This window comes from Brassica rapa, chromosome A10 (genome assembly GCF_000309985.2).
Source record: "Brassica rapa cultivar Chiifu-401-42 chromosome A10, CAAS_Brap_v3.01, whole genome shotgun sequence".
In the NCBI taxonomy this organism is placed as follows: Eukaryota; Viridiplantae; Streptophyta; class Magnoliopsida; order Brassicales; family Brassicaceae; genus Brassica; species Brassica rapa.
In genome coordinates this window covers 2,498,080-2,512,597 of record NC_024804.2, presented here as the reverse complement: position 1 = coordinate 2,512,597, position 14,518 = coordinate 2,498,080, and the positions used below count along the sequence as shown (strand labels likewise).

Sequence of the window (14,518 nt, the reverse complement as noted above, 5' to 3'; positions counted from 1 at the left end):
CCCCCCCCCCCCCCCCCCAATCTATGGGCGACCGTGTATGCCTCTTTTCTCTCTATGGGCCTTATCTTTTTACCACACGGCCCTTTTATATTTCTTAGTTAACATGAAAACGCTTGGTTCGTAGGCCCTGTTCTATTTTCTGACCTCGACCTCATCCTTCTTCGAACTTCTTCTTCACGTCTGACTAATCCTTTTTAGCTGAAATTTTGTATATTATTTCGTCAGCACCTTTAATATTTTTGAAAGCAGATCACATGGTTTCAACTTATTTGGTTTGTATTTTGTTCTTATTAAAAATAGTCAAATACTTATTATAAAAGTCATCAAGATTAATTAATAATATGTATATATTCGCAGCACTCGACGGTCCAACCAAAAATTAACAACCACGTGAACCAATTCGACGAACATAATTGATCTAACGGCCAGAAAACATTGTTCATACTTCATATTAACACGCTAAAGCACCTGATTATCCCCCCCCCCCCCCAACTTCCGACCAAAATGGTACACACACACGGTTCTACCACTTCGTACTTGTGCAATAATAACACATCAAACCGAACACAACGAAAACGACATCGTTTTAGAGAGAATGTTCGTCTTCTTCCTCCTCCTCCTCGGATCTCTCTGATAATTTTTTTTCTTCTTCTGGGAAAAAAACCTCAACTTTCTCAGATAATTACTCAATTCAAACTATTCTCTCGTCTCTCGCCGATCTCTCTTTGGATCATTCTGCTCTTTAGATCTCTGTAAGTGTGTAAAAATTCAATCTTTTTTTTTAGGGTTTTCGTTTTTGATTTAGGGATTGAGATAAAGCATTCGACTTTCGTAGGTTCCAAGGAAGCGCCAATCTAGTCTACCCCGGAAATGGATAAGGAGAAATCTCCTAGTGGAGGCCTTCCTCCACCATCAGGTCGTTACTCTTCGTTTCCTCATTTGACTCCTCCTCCAAGTGGGAGCTCTGATGCTAACCGGTTCAGCCACGATATAAGCCGAATGCCCGATAACCCGCCTAAGAATCTAGGCCACCGCCGAGCTCATTCCGAGATCCTTACTCTCCCTGATGACTTGAGCTTCGACAGTGATCTTGGCGTCGTTGGTGGTGCTGCTGATGGACCTTCTTTCTCTGATGACGCGGATGAGGACTTGATGTCAATGTATCTCGACATGGATAAGTTCAATTCCTCCGCGAGTTCGTCCTGTGAGCCAGCGGAGCTGGTTTGGAGGAATGAGTTAGGCTCGACTACTACGCCTGGTGGTGGTGGTGGCTCTAGTGAGAGGCCGAGGATAAGGCACCAACACAGCCAATCTATGGATGGTTCAACGAGTCTTATGTCTGGGAGTGAGGATGTGTCTGGAGGAGTTGACTCTAAGAAAGCTATCTCTGCTGCTAAACTCTCCGAGCTTGCTCTCATTGATCCTAAACGTGCTAAGAGGTAGAAATGTTTATGCTTTGTGTATGTTTTTGCTTCTTTTGGTGTGTGACGTGTTGTGTGTGTGTTTGATATAGGATATGGGCGAACAGGCAGTCTGCGGCGAGGTCGAAAGAGAGGAAGATGAGATACATAGCGGAGCTAGAGAGGAAAGTACAGACTTTACAAACAGAGGCTACAACTCTCTCAGCGCAGTTGACTCTCTTACAGGTTGGTTGAATGGATTTAGTTTTAGAGTTATGAGGTGTGCTTAAGTAATTGCAAGTTTATGGTTTTTTAATCATTTTTAGCTGTTTTTCTTCTGATGTCCAGAGAGATACTAATGGTCTGAGTGTTGAAAACCATGAGCTGAAACTTAGAGTACAAACTGTGGAGCAACAAGTTCACTTGCAGGATGGTTAGTATCTTTTCTCAAAAACACTCTCATAGTTTACTATTGGAAGCAAATAGATCATGTCAACTGTCTCATAGTTGTATGTATATGCCATGCCTCATTCTGGATCTGTGAATGTAGAACCGTCAAGGCTCGTTGACATTTCTGTGGCTAAGAAAGTTTTGATTAACTGTATATTTCCCTTATTTAACAGCATTAAATGACGCACTGAAGGAGGAAGTCCAGCATCTTAAGGTCCTAACGGGGCAAGGTGTTTCGAATGGTGGTGCATCATCAGTAATGAACTATGGTTCCTTTGGATCATCAAACCAGCAGTTCTATACCAATAATCAGTCGAGGCACACTATGCAAGCTGCACAACAGTTCCAGCAGCTCCAGATACATTCACAGAAACAACAACAGCAACAGCAGTTTCAGTTTCAGCAGCAGCAGCAACTGTATCAGCTTCAGCTTCAGCAGCAGCGGATTCAACAGCAGGAACAACAAAGCGGTGGGGCTGAGCCGAGAAGGCCGATGTCTTCTTCGGGTCAGAAAGAGAGTGCGACATCATCGCCTGATCTGGAGTTTCCCTCCACAAAAGACTGAAGAGAGTTCACTGTGTTAGTGTCCAGTTTGGTGAATCTCCTTTCTCTTTCCAGTTACAAAGCTGTAGCGTTTTCTCCCTGATCAGAGGCTCATGGGATTTATTACATTCTTAAAAGAGTTAAAAACAAGACACCTTTAGAAGTTGTTAGTGAAGCCTTTGTCTGTAGTCTTTTTATTAACCATATTCAAATTCTTTGGTTTTTGTTATGTTTGTTATTGAATCGTCCCTCGCTTGGTTTTGGATTTGAAGCTTGTTAAGTGACTTAAGTCTGCAAAGTATCTTCAAGTTATGTGTTACATAAACGATCATTACAAAGAGAAATGAGTTTTCCAAGAACATGGATTACAATCTTCTGCTACAAAACCGAACCAAACAGAACTGGTCTTCAACAAAATTGATCTCCTGCCACACCAAAAACCAAAACCGTCTCTAGCCATGTATGAGTAACCTTTTATTCATCTTTGCTGGAGTTGAAGACAATGGAGATGACATTGAGAAGCAAAAGCCTTTCTGTATTTACATGACAATGTTTAGCATTATCCTTCACCTAGGAAACTTCGGAGTATGTCCTGCGATCATTCGCCTTTGAGACAATCTTTCAACGAGAATGGAGGAAACACATCCTATTATATAACACACGAAATCGCGTTTTAACACAGGCACGCACTATTCCCAATAGATATATGAGTAAAAACAGAGATGTTATGATTACTTTGCCATACTCCTCGGTCAAGTACTGTCTCGCAACTGTCACCTGTTGTAACAGCCTTTCCATTGGCGTGTACCTGGGCGGTTTTGCGTGTTCTGGACGATGTGAAAAAAAAAATGAGTTAAAACTCGTAATCTGTAAAAGTCACAGGACGCCACAGATTTTCTTGTGAGGAAAAAAAAAAAGAACAAACCAAGAATGGCGCGGTTCAGAGTATCGGCAACCAGTTGACTGTATTCAGAGCTGGCAAGACGTAAAATTGAGGATGTCTGAGGGTGAGGGTCTTCATAATCACAATCCAACAAACCCATTATGGCCTGCCACAGGGGAAACAAACTACAAGTTTCAACTCAACACTTCCAAGATGCATTATTTCTGAAACGTTTTCATAATAATCAAATCATTTCAAATTTTTTTCCCTTTTTCATAGTAATGATTAAAAAAAGTTAATTAATCTGGAATTTTCAATTTTTTTCCCTTTCTTTATTAATTTTAGTATAAAGTAAAAGAATGACATTATTTTGTAATTAAAATGGTAACATTACTAATTTGATTCAATTAGAATAATTCGTGATTGAAGTTTTCCATTTTTCTTTGATAGCAATCAATATAAAAAAAAAAACTTTGCTGTATTTTCTTAGTATTATCCATTTCTTTTTTTTTTCGAAGAATCTGCTCGCAGCTTCCGTTTCATAACCAAAAAATAATAAAAAACAAAGAAGAATCTTTAAAATTGTGGAATTAGGGTTTTTGGGAGAATCCGTCTCTTCATCAGCTGAAAAGGTTTTGTTTACTTCTCCCTTAGATTATTTTAATTAATTGTCTATGAAGTTGGAATTATTCTCCCTTTTTTTTTTATAATCATCGCTGAATCTTCGTGAACCTCTCAAAAAGTTTTCTCTTTTTTCGTTTTCTGGGGTTTCGATTGTTCTGTTTCCTTTACCAAGGTTGGTGAACTTTTTCTCCTTTCATCGTTTTCTGGTGATACGTTGTATCAAATATTGAATATTTGATTCTATAGCTCTGTGTTCTCGTGCATGTTATTTAAAGATCATCAATGGTTTAGAGTTTCTTGTAACTCACATTAATAATCATGTGTGATCGTGCTTAATTTGATGTGATTACTCAAAAAGTTTAAATCTTTAAATTCCATAATACGACACGCTTTGGTCTTTCTTGATATGGGATTAGTTTCCTCTCTTCATGTTACTCATAGCTGTTGTTTTGCTTTGTGTGTTGCAGGTTTCCAACAAGACATGGCTGCTTCCTCCGGTGTTGAAACTGAGCCGGAATGGATCAAAAGAGTCAAATCAGAAGGAGCTGTTCCGTGTCTTAAGCTAGACAGCAAGGACTGCAAAAACAGTTGGACAACACCATCTCCCAACACATTTATGGTCAGAGGACCACATTATTTCTCCGACAAGGTCAAAGTACCTGCTGGTGACTTCCTTCTAAAGCCTCTTGGTTTCGACTGGGTTAAAGGACCCACGAAGCTCTCTGAGATCCTAAGCTATCCAAGCAGCCGAATCAGGAAAGCTATCGATGAGCAGTTTCAGACAGAGGATGCTACTGCTAAGCCTTTTGTCTGGGCCTTCAATCTCCAGCTTCCTCACAAAGACAACTACAGCGCCGTGGCTTACTTCGTTTCTACAGAGCCTATCCTCCAAGGCTCACTCATGGATCAGTTTCTGAAAGGAGACGACGGGTTTAAGAAGTCGAGGCTGAAACTGATTGCAAACATCGTCAAAGGGCCTTGGATCGTGAGAAAAGCTGTTGGAGAGCAAGCTATATGTGTCATTGGACGTGCACTCTCTTGCAAGTACGTTTCGGGAGAGAATTTTGTGGAGATTGATGTGGATATAGGGTCTTCGATGGTTGCTAGCGCCATTGTTCACCTCGCGTTTGGGTACATTACGACGCTGACCGTTGATCTTGCTTTCCTCATCGAGAGCCAGACGGATGCAGAGCTTCCAGAAAAGCTATTAGGAGCTGTGAGATTCTCCGAGCTACAGACTGACTCGGCTGTGTCTATGGAACTGTCTTCGAGCACCAGCAATGAGCGGTCTAGCTGGTGGAAATCGCTTGGGAATGGATTCTCTAATCTGCTTAATCAAGATACACCAAACATGAACAATACATCCTTTGGTAATTTACAAAGGGATGAAGATGTAAAGAAACCGTAACTGGCTTGATAATTCTTTTAGTTTCTTTGATTTAATTACAACTAAAACCTTATCATTTAACATTGCAAATGTATAGATTGTTTTTTTTACTAATATGGATTGATATACAACAACAATAACTCATGTGACCAACCATGTGAGAACATATAAAAAAGAATGTGATATGCCCTCTTGATCTTAAATTCTCATATGTTAGATAAAGCTTTTAAAATATCTCATCGACTGGTGTTACACAATAATGTCGTCATTTTTTTTGTGTGTAAATAATGTCGTCATTTTAATATATTCAAAAGTCATTTTTCATGATTACGTGAAGTCGTGTATAACATTCTACTTCTGGAAGAGAGTCTTGCTTTGCGTCTACTCTGATTTGATTGAAACCAAACCTCTTTCTTCAAGAAGTCAGTGCAAATCTTTCTTGCTTGCTGTAATATTCCCTCCTCAAAATCTCTGCTAGGAAATAAAAAGAAAAGAAGTGTGAAATATAGTAATAATATCTGAAAGTGGAAAGATACCAAAAGGAGAAAGGAGAGCCACAGAAGAAGAGTGGGACCCAAGTGACCTTGCTGTAAGTAGCATAGTGTTTCCTTTTGATACGCAGTTTCATTTAAAAAAAAATCTCTTATCTTCTCTTCTCTCCTCTCTTCTTCATCACCACACAGTTGTTCGCCAACTTGTCCCTCTGCCTCAAAACACTTTTCTCTGTCCACTCAAGTGTTTCTTGATCTATTAAACCCCAGAATCAAGAACTGTCTGTGGAAAAAAAGAGAAGAAGATGAAAATACAGTGTGATGTGTGTGAGAATGCTCCAGCCACGGTGATATGTTGCGCCGACGAAGCAGCTCTGTGTCCTAAATGCGACGTTGAGATTCACGCAGCTAACAAACTCGCGAGCAAGCACCAACGCCTCCATCTCAACTCTCTCTCCACCAAGTTCCCTCGCTGCGACATCTGCCAAGTAAGTATATAGATAGATCTCTTCTCTCTTATGAATTATCGATCTTATAGCAACTGGTGAAGATTTGTATGCTCATTGTGTTTGTTACTATCCCTGTGACTTGTAGGAGAAGGCAGCTTTTATATTCTGTGTGGAGGATAGAGCTCTGCTTTGTAGAGATTGTGATGAATCCATCCACGTGGCTAACTCTAGATCTGCAAATCACCAGAGGTTCTTAGCCACTGGGATCAAAGTGGCTCTCAGCTCAAGTAGTTGCAGTAAAGAAACAGACAAGAATCATCAGTCCGAGCCTTCCAACAACCAACAGAAAGCTAAGGAGATCCCAAGCCAGCAACAGCCTTCTTCTGCTTCTCCTCTTCCTTGGGCTGTTGATGATTTCTTCCACTTCTCTGATCCTGAGTTCACAGATAAGGTAGAGATTGAAGTGTTGGTTTGATCCTTAATGCTTTGTTTTTTTTGTATTGACTTGTTTTTTTGTTTGAATGTATAGCAGAAAGGACAGCTTGATCTTGGGGAGTTAGAGTGGTTTTCAGACATGGGTTTCTTCAGTGATCAGATTAATCAGGAGACTCTTCCTGCAGCTCAAGTTCCGGAGCTTTCTGCTGCTCATTTAGGTCATGTTCATTCATACAGACCAATGAAGTCTAACGCTTCTTACAAGAAGCCGAGGTTAGAGATCAGAGTTGATGATGAGGATGATGAAGAAGAGCATTTCATTGTCCCTGATCTAGGCTAAAAGATATTATATGTAAGCTATGTGTAGTAGACATTCCTAGAAACCTATCTGCATATGGAGAATGATGCGTGGAGTCAAATGTCATATCTATAGTTTCGTCTATAAGTTGAGTAAGCTATGTCTGAGAGAGCTTATTACACACTTTTCGTTTTTTTTGTCTGAATCTATGTTAGATGTTTGTGTTTGAGTTTGTTCATATACCTCTTGAACATGGTATTTGATATCTTTGGTATTACAAACTCGAATAAACTTAAATAAAAGGAATATCCTTCTGTTAATATATTTGGACATGGACGCCCATTGGACAGTCCATCCATTTTACAGCTCTAGAATATCCTTCTGTTAATATCTCTGCCTCTCTTTGTATACTGCTCCTGCATCTTAGTTCTTACTCTAGATCATCTCTGAGATTGTGACCATAAACCAACAGAGATGAAGGTAATCATTACCTAAACGGATTGTGTCTCTTTCTTCCAAGGACCTTCGCTTGTATAAATGTATGGTACCATTAGCAAGCTTTTTCTTTTGTAGATCACAGTCAGAGAGAGAGATAGAAGCAAGAAAACTGAATGACGTCTCCAACACGGAAGGTGTTCTTTTAGGTCAATTTTAGGTGTCTTTTTGTGTCAAACCTTCCCACTCAAAAATATAAGAAAAAACTCTTGAGTTTTTTATTAGTAGCAAGAGATGCCAAGAAAGACATAAATAGAAAAGATAACAACATTGCGATCCTTATTATTTCAAACAAAATACATCAGCAAGACAAAGCGCACATTTGTAAATTTAAAAGGTTGTTGTTACTAGGTCTCTCTATTTGTCTTTAAGAAGAGAGAGAGCATCACACTCAGAAGGAAGAGCTGGAATGGCTCCCTTCTTGGTCGTCGTGATGGCTCCACAAGCGTTTGCGAACCTCAGCACTTTTCTCAACCTTTCTTCCTCCTAATAAGAAAAAAAAAAGTTATCAGTAAACCACACTTGTTACACAACATGATCATTAAGAGGTTTAGGGTTATGTTCAACCTTGAGTACAGTCTGATCATCAACAATCTGGCTTAGAAACGCGCCGATGAATGAATCTCCAGCTCCGGTAGTATCTACCGCGTTCACATCAAAAGCCTCAACAGATCCATGGAAACCCTAAACATGTGTCTTTATTAGCAAGCAATCAGGTAAAAAGTAAGACATTGTCATGATGATGCTTAGTGCACAAGTTACCTTAGTGTAGTAACGACATCCCTTTTCACCGAGGGTAACAAGCAAGAGCTTCAAATTGGGATGCCACAGAGACATCGCTGACTCATCATCGATCGTTTTGTTTTGGGTAAGAAACTCAAGCTCCACGTCACTGACCTTGATGATCTCAGCCTTGTCCCAGATGCTCATGATCTGTTTCCTAGCTTCTTCAGGGGATGACCAAAGAGGTTCCCTTAGGTTAGGGTCGTAGGAAAGAAGAGCTCCAGCTTCTTTTGCCACTTCCATTGCCTTCAAGTGAGCCGACCTGCATGGCTCCGTTATCAAACTTATTGATCCATAGTGAAACACTTTGGCCTGCCATAACAAAAATTAATCAAATCTCCAACCACATATAATAGTAAAAAAAACATACTCCATCGGTTTCAAAAAGAAATTGTATCTTTTAAAATTTTCATAGAAACATATTTACCAATATAGTATTTTCCACAACTTTTAACCAATAAATTTTAATATTTAAAATTTATAATTATTTGATGTATTGAAAATGTATCTTTTTAAAACAATTTTTTTTCTTTCTAAAACATATTATTTTCGGAATGGAGAAATATATATAAAGGTGTATGCCCCCAGTCGTGGATCGAACTGGATGAAACATTCGACTTGGTCTCTAGATTATCGATTTTATTTATTTATTTATTAAAACTAACTTAAAAATGTTTATGGCTCCGTAAAATGTTTACGTACCGATCTGATTAGTTCGAGGTTGAGTTCATCTGGTCGGAGAAGCATGTCGGCGCTCGGGTTACGGTAAAACATAAACTCTCTGTCCCCATCTGAACGCAACGTGACGAATGCTAGTGCGGTTCTGGCTCCCTTGTCGAAGTTAATCCCCTTGTCTTCAACACCGTTCTCCCTCAAGATACCAGCAAGCATGTGGCCGAACTCATCATCACCGAGCTTTCCAACGAAAGCTGCGCGACCACCGAGACGCGTGACTGCGATGGCGACGTTGGCCGGAGCACCTCCGGGAGCTTTGAGGAATCCGGGGGATTCAGCGAGGGAAACGCCGGATTGCGTGGGGACGAAGTCAATGAGCATCTCGCCGAAGCTCACGATGAGGCCTTTGTCTAGGTTTGACGCCATTGGAACAAGTTCTAGTTTGTGTTCGAGAGATCTGAGAAGGAAGACAATAGAGATGAGGATAAGTGAACGAAGGTTAGTGTAGTTTATATAAGGGTGTAAGACATGGTTTAAAGCTTTTGAAGTCATGGTTTCACTCTGGTAAAGAATATGTTCAAAAAAAGAAATGAATAAAATGATAATCGTAAACAGTCAGATTCTTGTAGAGATATCTTTGAAACGTTGAATATATATCAAGTTTATAGATATGACGGATATACTATATCATGAATTTAAAATTTCTTAGCAATTATGCAATGAATTATTTTAATTTTCTTTTCATTGTTTTCTATAATTGCTTTCATGGTTCAGTGGATTCAACGTTTCTATATGGTTATAAATCTGGATAGCGGATAAGAACAAATTAATACTCTTTAAATTTACACGACGTATGTATGTATATGTATCACAATATTCTATATTCTAAATCTTTTCTTCACGCACAAGAATATGATTTTAATAAGTCAATTAATACATTAGAAGAAACAGAGCTCAGAGAACACAATGTTTCTTCTTCTTGCGCTCTGTTATCGGCAGCTCTACACACCAACAACAGAGAAAGGATATAACTCAATAAACCAACTCCTTTTATCTAACACTTGATTCAACGTTGATTATATCATAGGGAAATGTTAAATACCTCCTTCAGAATAGATTGAATTGTGCTGAACCTCAGCCAATAAGCTTAAACATATAACCAATGTTTAAAAAATCGCTCGGCGGTAGCTAGACGCTCTACATAGAACTAGTGCCTAGGCGGAGACAAGACTAGGTGTTAACGAATTATTGATTAATTTTATATATATTTTACATTTATATAAGATTTTTTAGTTTTGGGTTTACTTTTAAAATTATTTTGATGAATTATCAAAATAGATATACAAAATAAAAGAGGTTAGACAAATTAGTGAATTTTACTAACATTAGTATTTAATTTAATAGATTTATATTAATTTAAATTGATTTAAACTGATTTAAAATGGTTTAAACCGATTTGAGTCTTATAAATCGAATTTTAAGAAAATCATTTCGATTACAAGGGATTTTCCGCCTAGGCGGGTTCCGAGCTTTTGCCTAAACCAATTCTTATAACTTTGCATATGACTAACTCAAAAGCCAACACATGAATTATTATGAAGAAAAACTAACTTTTACTGAACAGAGAACCTTGAGATATTCGGTTTTAAACAAAAGAGGGAGGATCTCAATGTAACATGAATACTTTGAATGAAGTTACCACAAAAATCCGAACACCAAACTATATATAATAACAGCAAAACAAAACGTGAAATCTCATTTCAACTAGGACTTGTAGTCTGGTGGTAATTAATTTGAGGGTAAAAGTCCAATAGGGTGAAGCCATCAGAGTTTGAGTCCCGGCCACTGAAAAATTAACATTTCATCATCACCAGAAACAACGGACTGACACGCGGCAATACGTGACTAATCTTAGTCACTGGACCACTTCTATGAGGCCAGGATATCCCTATATAATTCAAAAAAAAATAATCTCATTTCATTCTTTCTTCTTACACACAAACAGTGTAGGTACTCCACTCGCAGAAGGGCAACTTCAGTCTGTAACTTGATCACCCTATTCTCCCTTCCTACGTTCGCAGTATTCACGATTAATAATCAGATAGCCGGTGTATTGGAACATAACCTTCCTACATCTATTATTCGATTATACACAAGCTGAAACAGTATATGAGAATGTCACTGTTATGTTTGTAAAGATTATCAATTTCAAAACAAACATCAATAGATTCGCTTGATTTTCCTGTCTGCAGAGACAATTCGTCTTGGTAAAACTGAGCCACTGTCGACGCAACCATTATTTAACATAGCCTTAAGTACGCATCTCAAAAGGCGTCACACTGCAACATTAAAACTGTAACTAAAGCAGAAACTTTTTTTTTTTTTTGGTAAAATGTTAAAATTATATTACCAGTTTTCAATTTTTTACAGAATAACAAAGAGAACAAGAAGCGGAATGCAGAAATGTAAACTAAACAGAGCACCTAGTGAACAAATAGATTCAAAGTCGACAACCTGAGGACCTAAGTACGAACTGGAGATAGCGAAGCGATGATGCCCCAAGGGAATGGAAAGAGAGGAGCGAGACCCCGATTGCCGCGAGCTCCCAGAGAGAAAGGCGGCTCAAACCTTGAAGCAACAGGAAAACCTACAGCTTCCGAGAGACTCAAGCATCAAACCACACCGAGAAATGAAACCACGGAACATCTAGCCCGTTTGAAATTGCCACACCGACAGCACGAAGAGAGTCCACAAACAGGCGGTGCCGTCGTTCGGGATGAAGACCGGAGGTTGCTGTCTCCAACCCTCAAACCCCCGGAACTGTATACACCCATTTAACCCACCACACACGCAGAGTAATGGGACATGTTGGGCACATCTCCTCCGGAAGAAGCAACCGACAAACTAGCTAGAGCTCGAGTGCTCAACTAACACTTATCCACATGCAGAGGACCAGCCTGCAAACACAGAGCTATCGCCACAAGATGACAATTATTATGGGAGAAGATATCAAAGTACGCGTTGCCACAGTCAAGAGTTCGGGTCTGAGAGACAGAGACACCAAAAGAGACGCGGATGCAGTCTCATTACTCGACACGCGCTGCCACGAAAACCCCCAAACCCGGGTGACAACACCGAGAGAGGAAGCTCCCAACACGTACCCACGACTGAGAACCAGCCAGAGGATCTCACACGAGCCAAGCGGAACCGGACGAACCAAGAAACCGAGACTCAAACCCAGCCAAGAAGAGACCTTGCCGAAGGGAGGCGGAAGATGAAGGACCGCCGGGATTGAAGCCTCATCAGGACTCCACACGCCATCAAACTCCTGGTTGGAACCCTAGGTCCGGGAAAAAGTTGGTGAAACACCGACGATCTGAACAGAGGAGAGAGAGGATCGACGCCAGTTCGAGCACTTTCCTCACCACCGCCTAGGTACCTACAGATCCGCCGGAAGGATCTCCAACGAAGACACGAGGGCACCGACCACCCATGAACCCGACTCCATCTACTGGCCCTAGCTCGAAAACGTCGTCATCACACCAGATCTGTCACCACCCACGCCAAACCTCTCAGATCTACCGCGAATAGAACAGAGGCTTGAGGCGGCGAAGCAAACAAGAGCTCCGACAAAGACCGCAAAGAGGAGGAGAAAGCCGATGGAGCAAAGAGGAAAAGAAAACAAGGAGCTCCCGACGACGGCCTGTGGAACCACCGCCGTCGGAGCCAAAGCGATGAGAGGCGTTAGGGTTTTCTAGAGAGAAATTTAGAGAGAGAGAGAGAGAGACAAAGCGATGAGAGGCGTAAAGCAGGAACTTGCCAAACTTTATATACACAAACAACCAAAGCTGAGTTTTTTGGACTCGTCCCGGTGTGTAAGCCTGAAATAACATTGCGTTTTATTTGTGGAACATAGCATCTGTTGAGAAAGTGTACAAGTAGGTCTACTAACTAATGTTTATCATATATCAAAGTCTCCAAATTGTACAAAATTCATACAATTACTCTTTTTTTTTAACATCAACTATACTATGTGTTATGTGCATTTGCCCCACTATGTGACCCGTTCATGGTTCAATCCGGTCCAACCATTGGCTTGATCCGATTTTAAAAACATTGATTTATAGATAAAAGAAAAAGATAGTTAACATTTCCTTACTTGAACAAAAAAAAGAAAAGGAAAAGTTTAAATTGCACGTGAAAGTAGGTCCTAGATAGAATTTAAAAAAGTGCCCACACGCAGGATCGAACTACGGACCTTCAGTTTACAAGACTGACGCTCTACCACTGAGCTATACGGGCTTTGGTAACATTTTCCCACTAATAAGCTTATACCCATATACTACAACAATCGTCATTATTTTGTTTCCCGAACAAACAAACAAACAAAGCATCGGCTCTCGATCAAACAGGCGGTTTCTCCTTCCTCCTCCGAGACGATTCGCGAAGGTAAATAGTTCCTTTGATCTCCATCCTCGAATCGTATTTTTTTTTGGTTTACTCCATCTCTGTTAGAACCGGATTCTAGATTGGGAAAGTTACATAAACCCTAGATTCGTCTCTCTGATTTAGAATGGCGAATCCGGAAGAAGAAGAAGAAGAAGAAAAGTACGAATCCTTTCTCTCTCGAGTCCGTCGCACTGTCTACGTAGACGAGCTCACTCCCCACGCCTCCAAATCCGTCGTTGAATCCGCCTTCAGCCAGTTCGGCACCGTCAAGGATGTCATCTTCTTGCCTAACTACCTAGGCCCCAAGGAGCTTCCGACGGGTGTCCTCGTCGAGATGGAGTCCGAGCAGACGGCGAAGGCCGTGATCGAAACCGTCTCTCAGTTCCCGTTCATGGTCGCTGGGATGCCGAGACCCGTGAGAGCCTCTGCTGCTAGGCCCGCGATGTTTAGCGATAGGCCCAAGAAGCCTGGGAGGACGATCCAGTTTCGCTGGGTGGATCCGAGTGATGCTGAGTTTGATAAGGCCCAGAGAGTTAAGAGGCTTGTGAGGAAACACACTGCTGAAGCTGCGTTTATGATTAAGGTTGAGTTTGATCTGTAGTACTCTCTCTCTCCACTGTGAATGTGGTTTTGATGTGTTTTTTTGAGTGTGTGTGGTTGCAGAAGCAGCTGGAGGAGGCGGAGGAGCTGGCGAAACAGCAGTCTGAGACGGTGACTACGCATCACAAGAAGTTTGAGATGATTGATAAACTTACCCACGATCGTGTTGCGCAGGAGCTGGCTGGGCGTTACAACATCAAGTGTGGTCCTCCTCATCGCTAGAGAGAGATGCAATCTTTTTTTTTTAGAACTTGTTGATTCTTACTAGTATGTGTGTTTGGTAGACCTTGACTTGGGTATTAGTGTTTTTAATTAACTCCTAATGAAAAGAATGTTCTATGCGTGTGAAGTAGTTCCACGAGGTTGCGTGCTTCTTTAGCATAGACTCTTTAGAACCTGTCTCTGTGATTGAGGTCATCAACTGTTTCTACTTGATCTCCTCTTGCTCCTGATCACTGCAAGGCAAGGCTAGTGTAACTTGTTCAAATGTTGGATGGGTTTTGTTTTATATTGGGCTAACTTACTCGGCCCATTAGTTGTATCTTAGCGCACGGGC

General features: G+C 40.6%; 5 protein-coding genes and 2 non-coding genes across 11 annotated transcripts; 4 read left to right on the top strand and 3 right to left on the bottom strand.

The window, feature by feature from the left end:
• Positions 1-497: 497 nt before the first annotated feature.
• On the top strand, positions 498-2,641 carry LOC103844075 (probable transcription factor PosF21). Its single transcript, XM_009120845.3, has 5 exons — positions 498-752; positions 836-1,439; positions 1,514-1,646; positions 1,749-1,833; positions 2,024-2,641. Exons 2-5 carry the CDS (start codon positions 871-873, stop codon positions 2,413-2,415), a joined length of 1,179 nt encoding a protein of 392 aa, XP_009119093.1. The 5' UTR covers positions 498-752; positions 836-870; the 3' UTR covers positions 2,416-2,641.
• On the bottom strand, positions 2,493-3,329 carry LOC103844074. Its single transcript, XR_004452577.1, has 2 exons — positions 3,129-3,329; positions 2,493-3,039 (listed from the first exon to the last, which is right to left on the bottom strand). It is a non-coding gene; the product is annotated as an uncharacterized LOC103844074 (transcript).
• Positions 3,330-3,716: 387 nt separating this feature from the next.
• LOC103844076 (protein ENHANCED DISEASE RESISTANCE 2-like) lies at positions 3,717-5,401 on the top strand. Of its 3 annotated transcripts, none has more exons than XM_009120846.3 (2): positions 3,717-3,908; positions 4,368-5,401. In XM_009120846.3, exon 2 carries the CDS (start codon positions 4,382-4,384, stop codon positions 5,306-5,308), a length of 927 nt encoding a protein of 308 aa, XP_009119094.1. In that variant the 5' UTR covers positions 3,717-3,908; positions 4,368-4,381; the 3' UTR covers positions 5,309-5,401. The 3 variants fall into 3 exon arrangements, with proteins under 3 accessions (XP_009119094.1, XP_009119095.1, XP_009119096.1); XM_009120847.3 differs by having other exon boundaries at positions 3,875-4,072; XM_009120848.3 differs by lacking the exon at positions 3,717-3,908 and adding an exon at positions 4,121-4,294.
• Positions 5,402-5,913: 512 nt separating this feature from the next.
• On the top strand, positions 5,914-7,218 carry LOC103844078 (salt tolerance protein). 2 transcript variants are annotated; one of them, XM_009120850.2, is made up of 3 exons: positions 5,914-6,266; positions 6,373-6,678; positions 6,757-7,218. In XM_009120850.2, exons 1-3 carry the CDS (start codon positions 6,084-6,086, stop codon positions 7,000-7,002), a joined length of 735 nt encoding a protein of 244 aa, XP_009119098.1. In that variant the 5' UTR covers positions 5,914-6,083; the 3' UTR covers positions 7,003-7,218.
• On the bottom strand, positions 7,025-12,897 carry LOC103844077 (probable fructokinase-2). Its single transcript, XM_009120849.3, has 4 exons — positions 8,941-12,897; positions 8,218-8,550; positions 8,023-8,139; positions 7,025-7,941 (listed from the first exon to the last, which is right to left on the bottom strand). Exons 1-4 carry the CDS (start codon positions 9,463-9,465, stop codon positions 7,813-7,815), a joined length of 1,104 nt encoding a protein of 367 aa, XP_009119097.1. The 5' UTR covers positions 9,466-12,897; the 3' UTR covers positions 7,025-7,812.
• Positions 12,898-13,143: 246 nt separating this feature from the next.
• TRNAT-UGU lies at positions 13,144-13,215 on the bottom strand. The gene has a single exon. It is a non-coding gene; the product is annotated as a tRNA-Thr (tRNA).
• LOC103844081 (uncharacterized) lies at positions 13,151-14,314 on the top strand. Of its 2 annotated transcripts, XM_009120853.3 has the most exons (3): positions 13,151-13,362; positions 13,486-13,945; positions 14,026-14,314. In XM_009120853.3, the coding sequence occupies exons 2-3, from the start codon at positions 13,487-13,489 to the stop codon at positions 14,182-14,184; spliced, it is 618 nt and encodes a 205-aa protein (XP_009119101.1). In that variant the 5' UTR covers positions 13,151-13,362; position 13,486; the 3' UTR covers positions 14,185-14,314. The 2 variants fall into 2 exon arrangements, with proteins under 2 accessions (XP_009119101.1, NP_001288994.1); NM_001302065.1 differs by lacking the exon at positions 13,151-13,362 and having other exon boundaries at positions 13,487-13,945; positions 14,026-14,184.
• Positions 14,315-14,518: the final 204 nt, after the last annotated feature.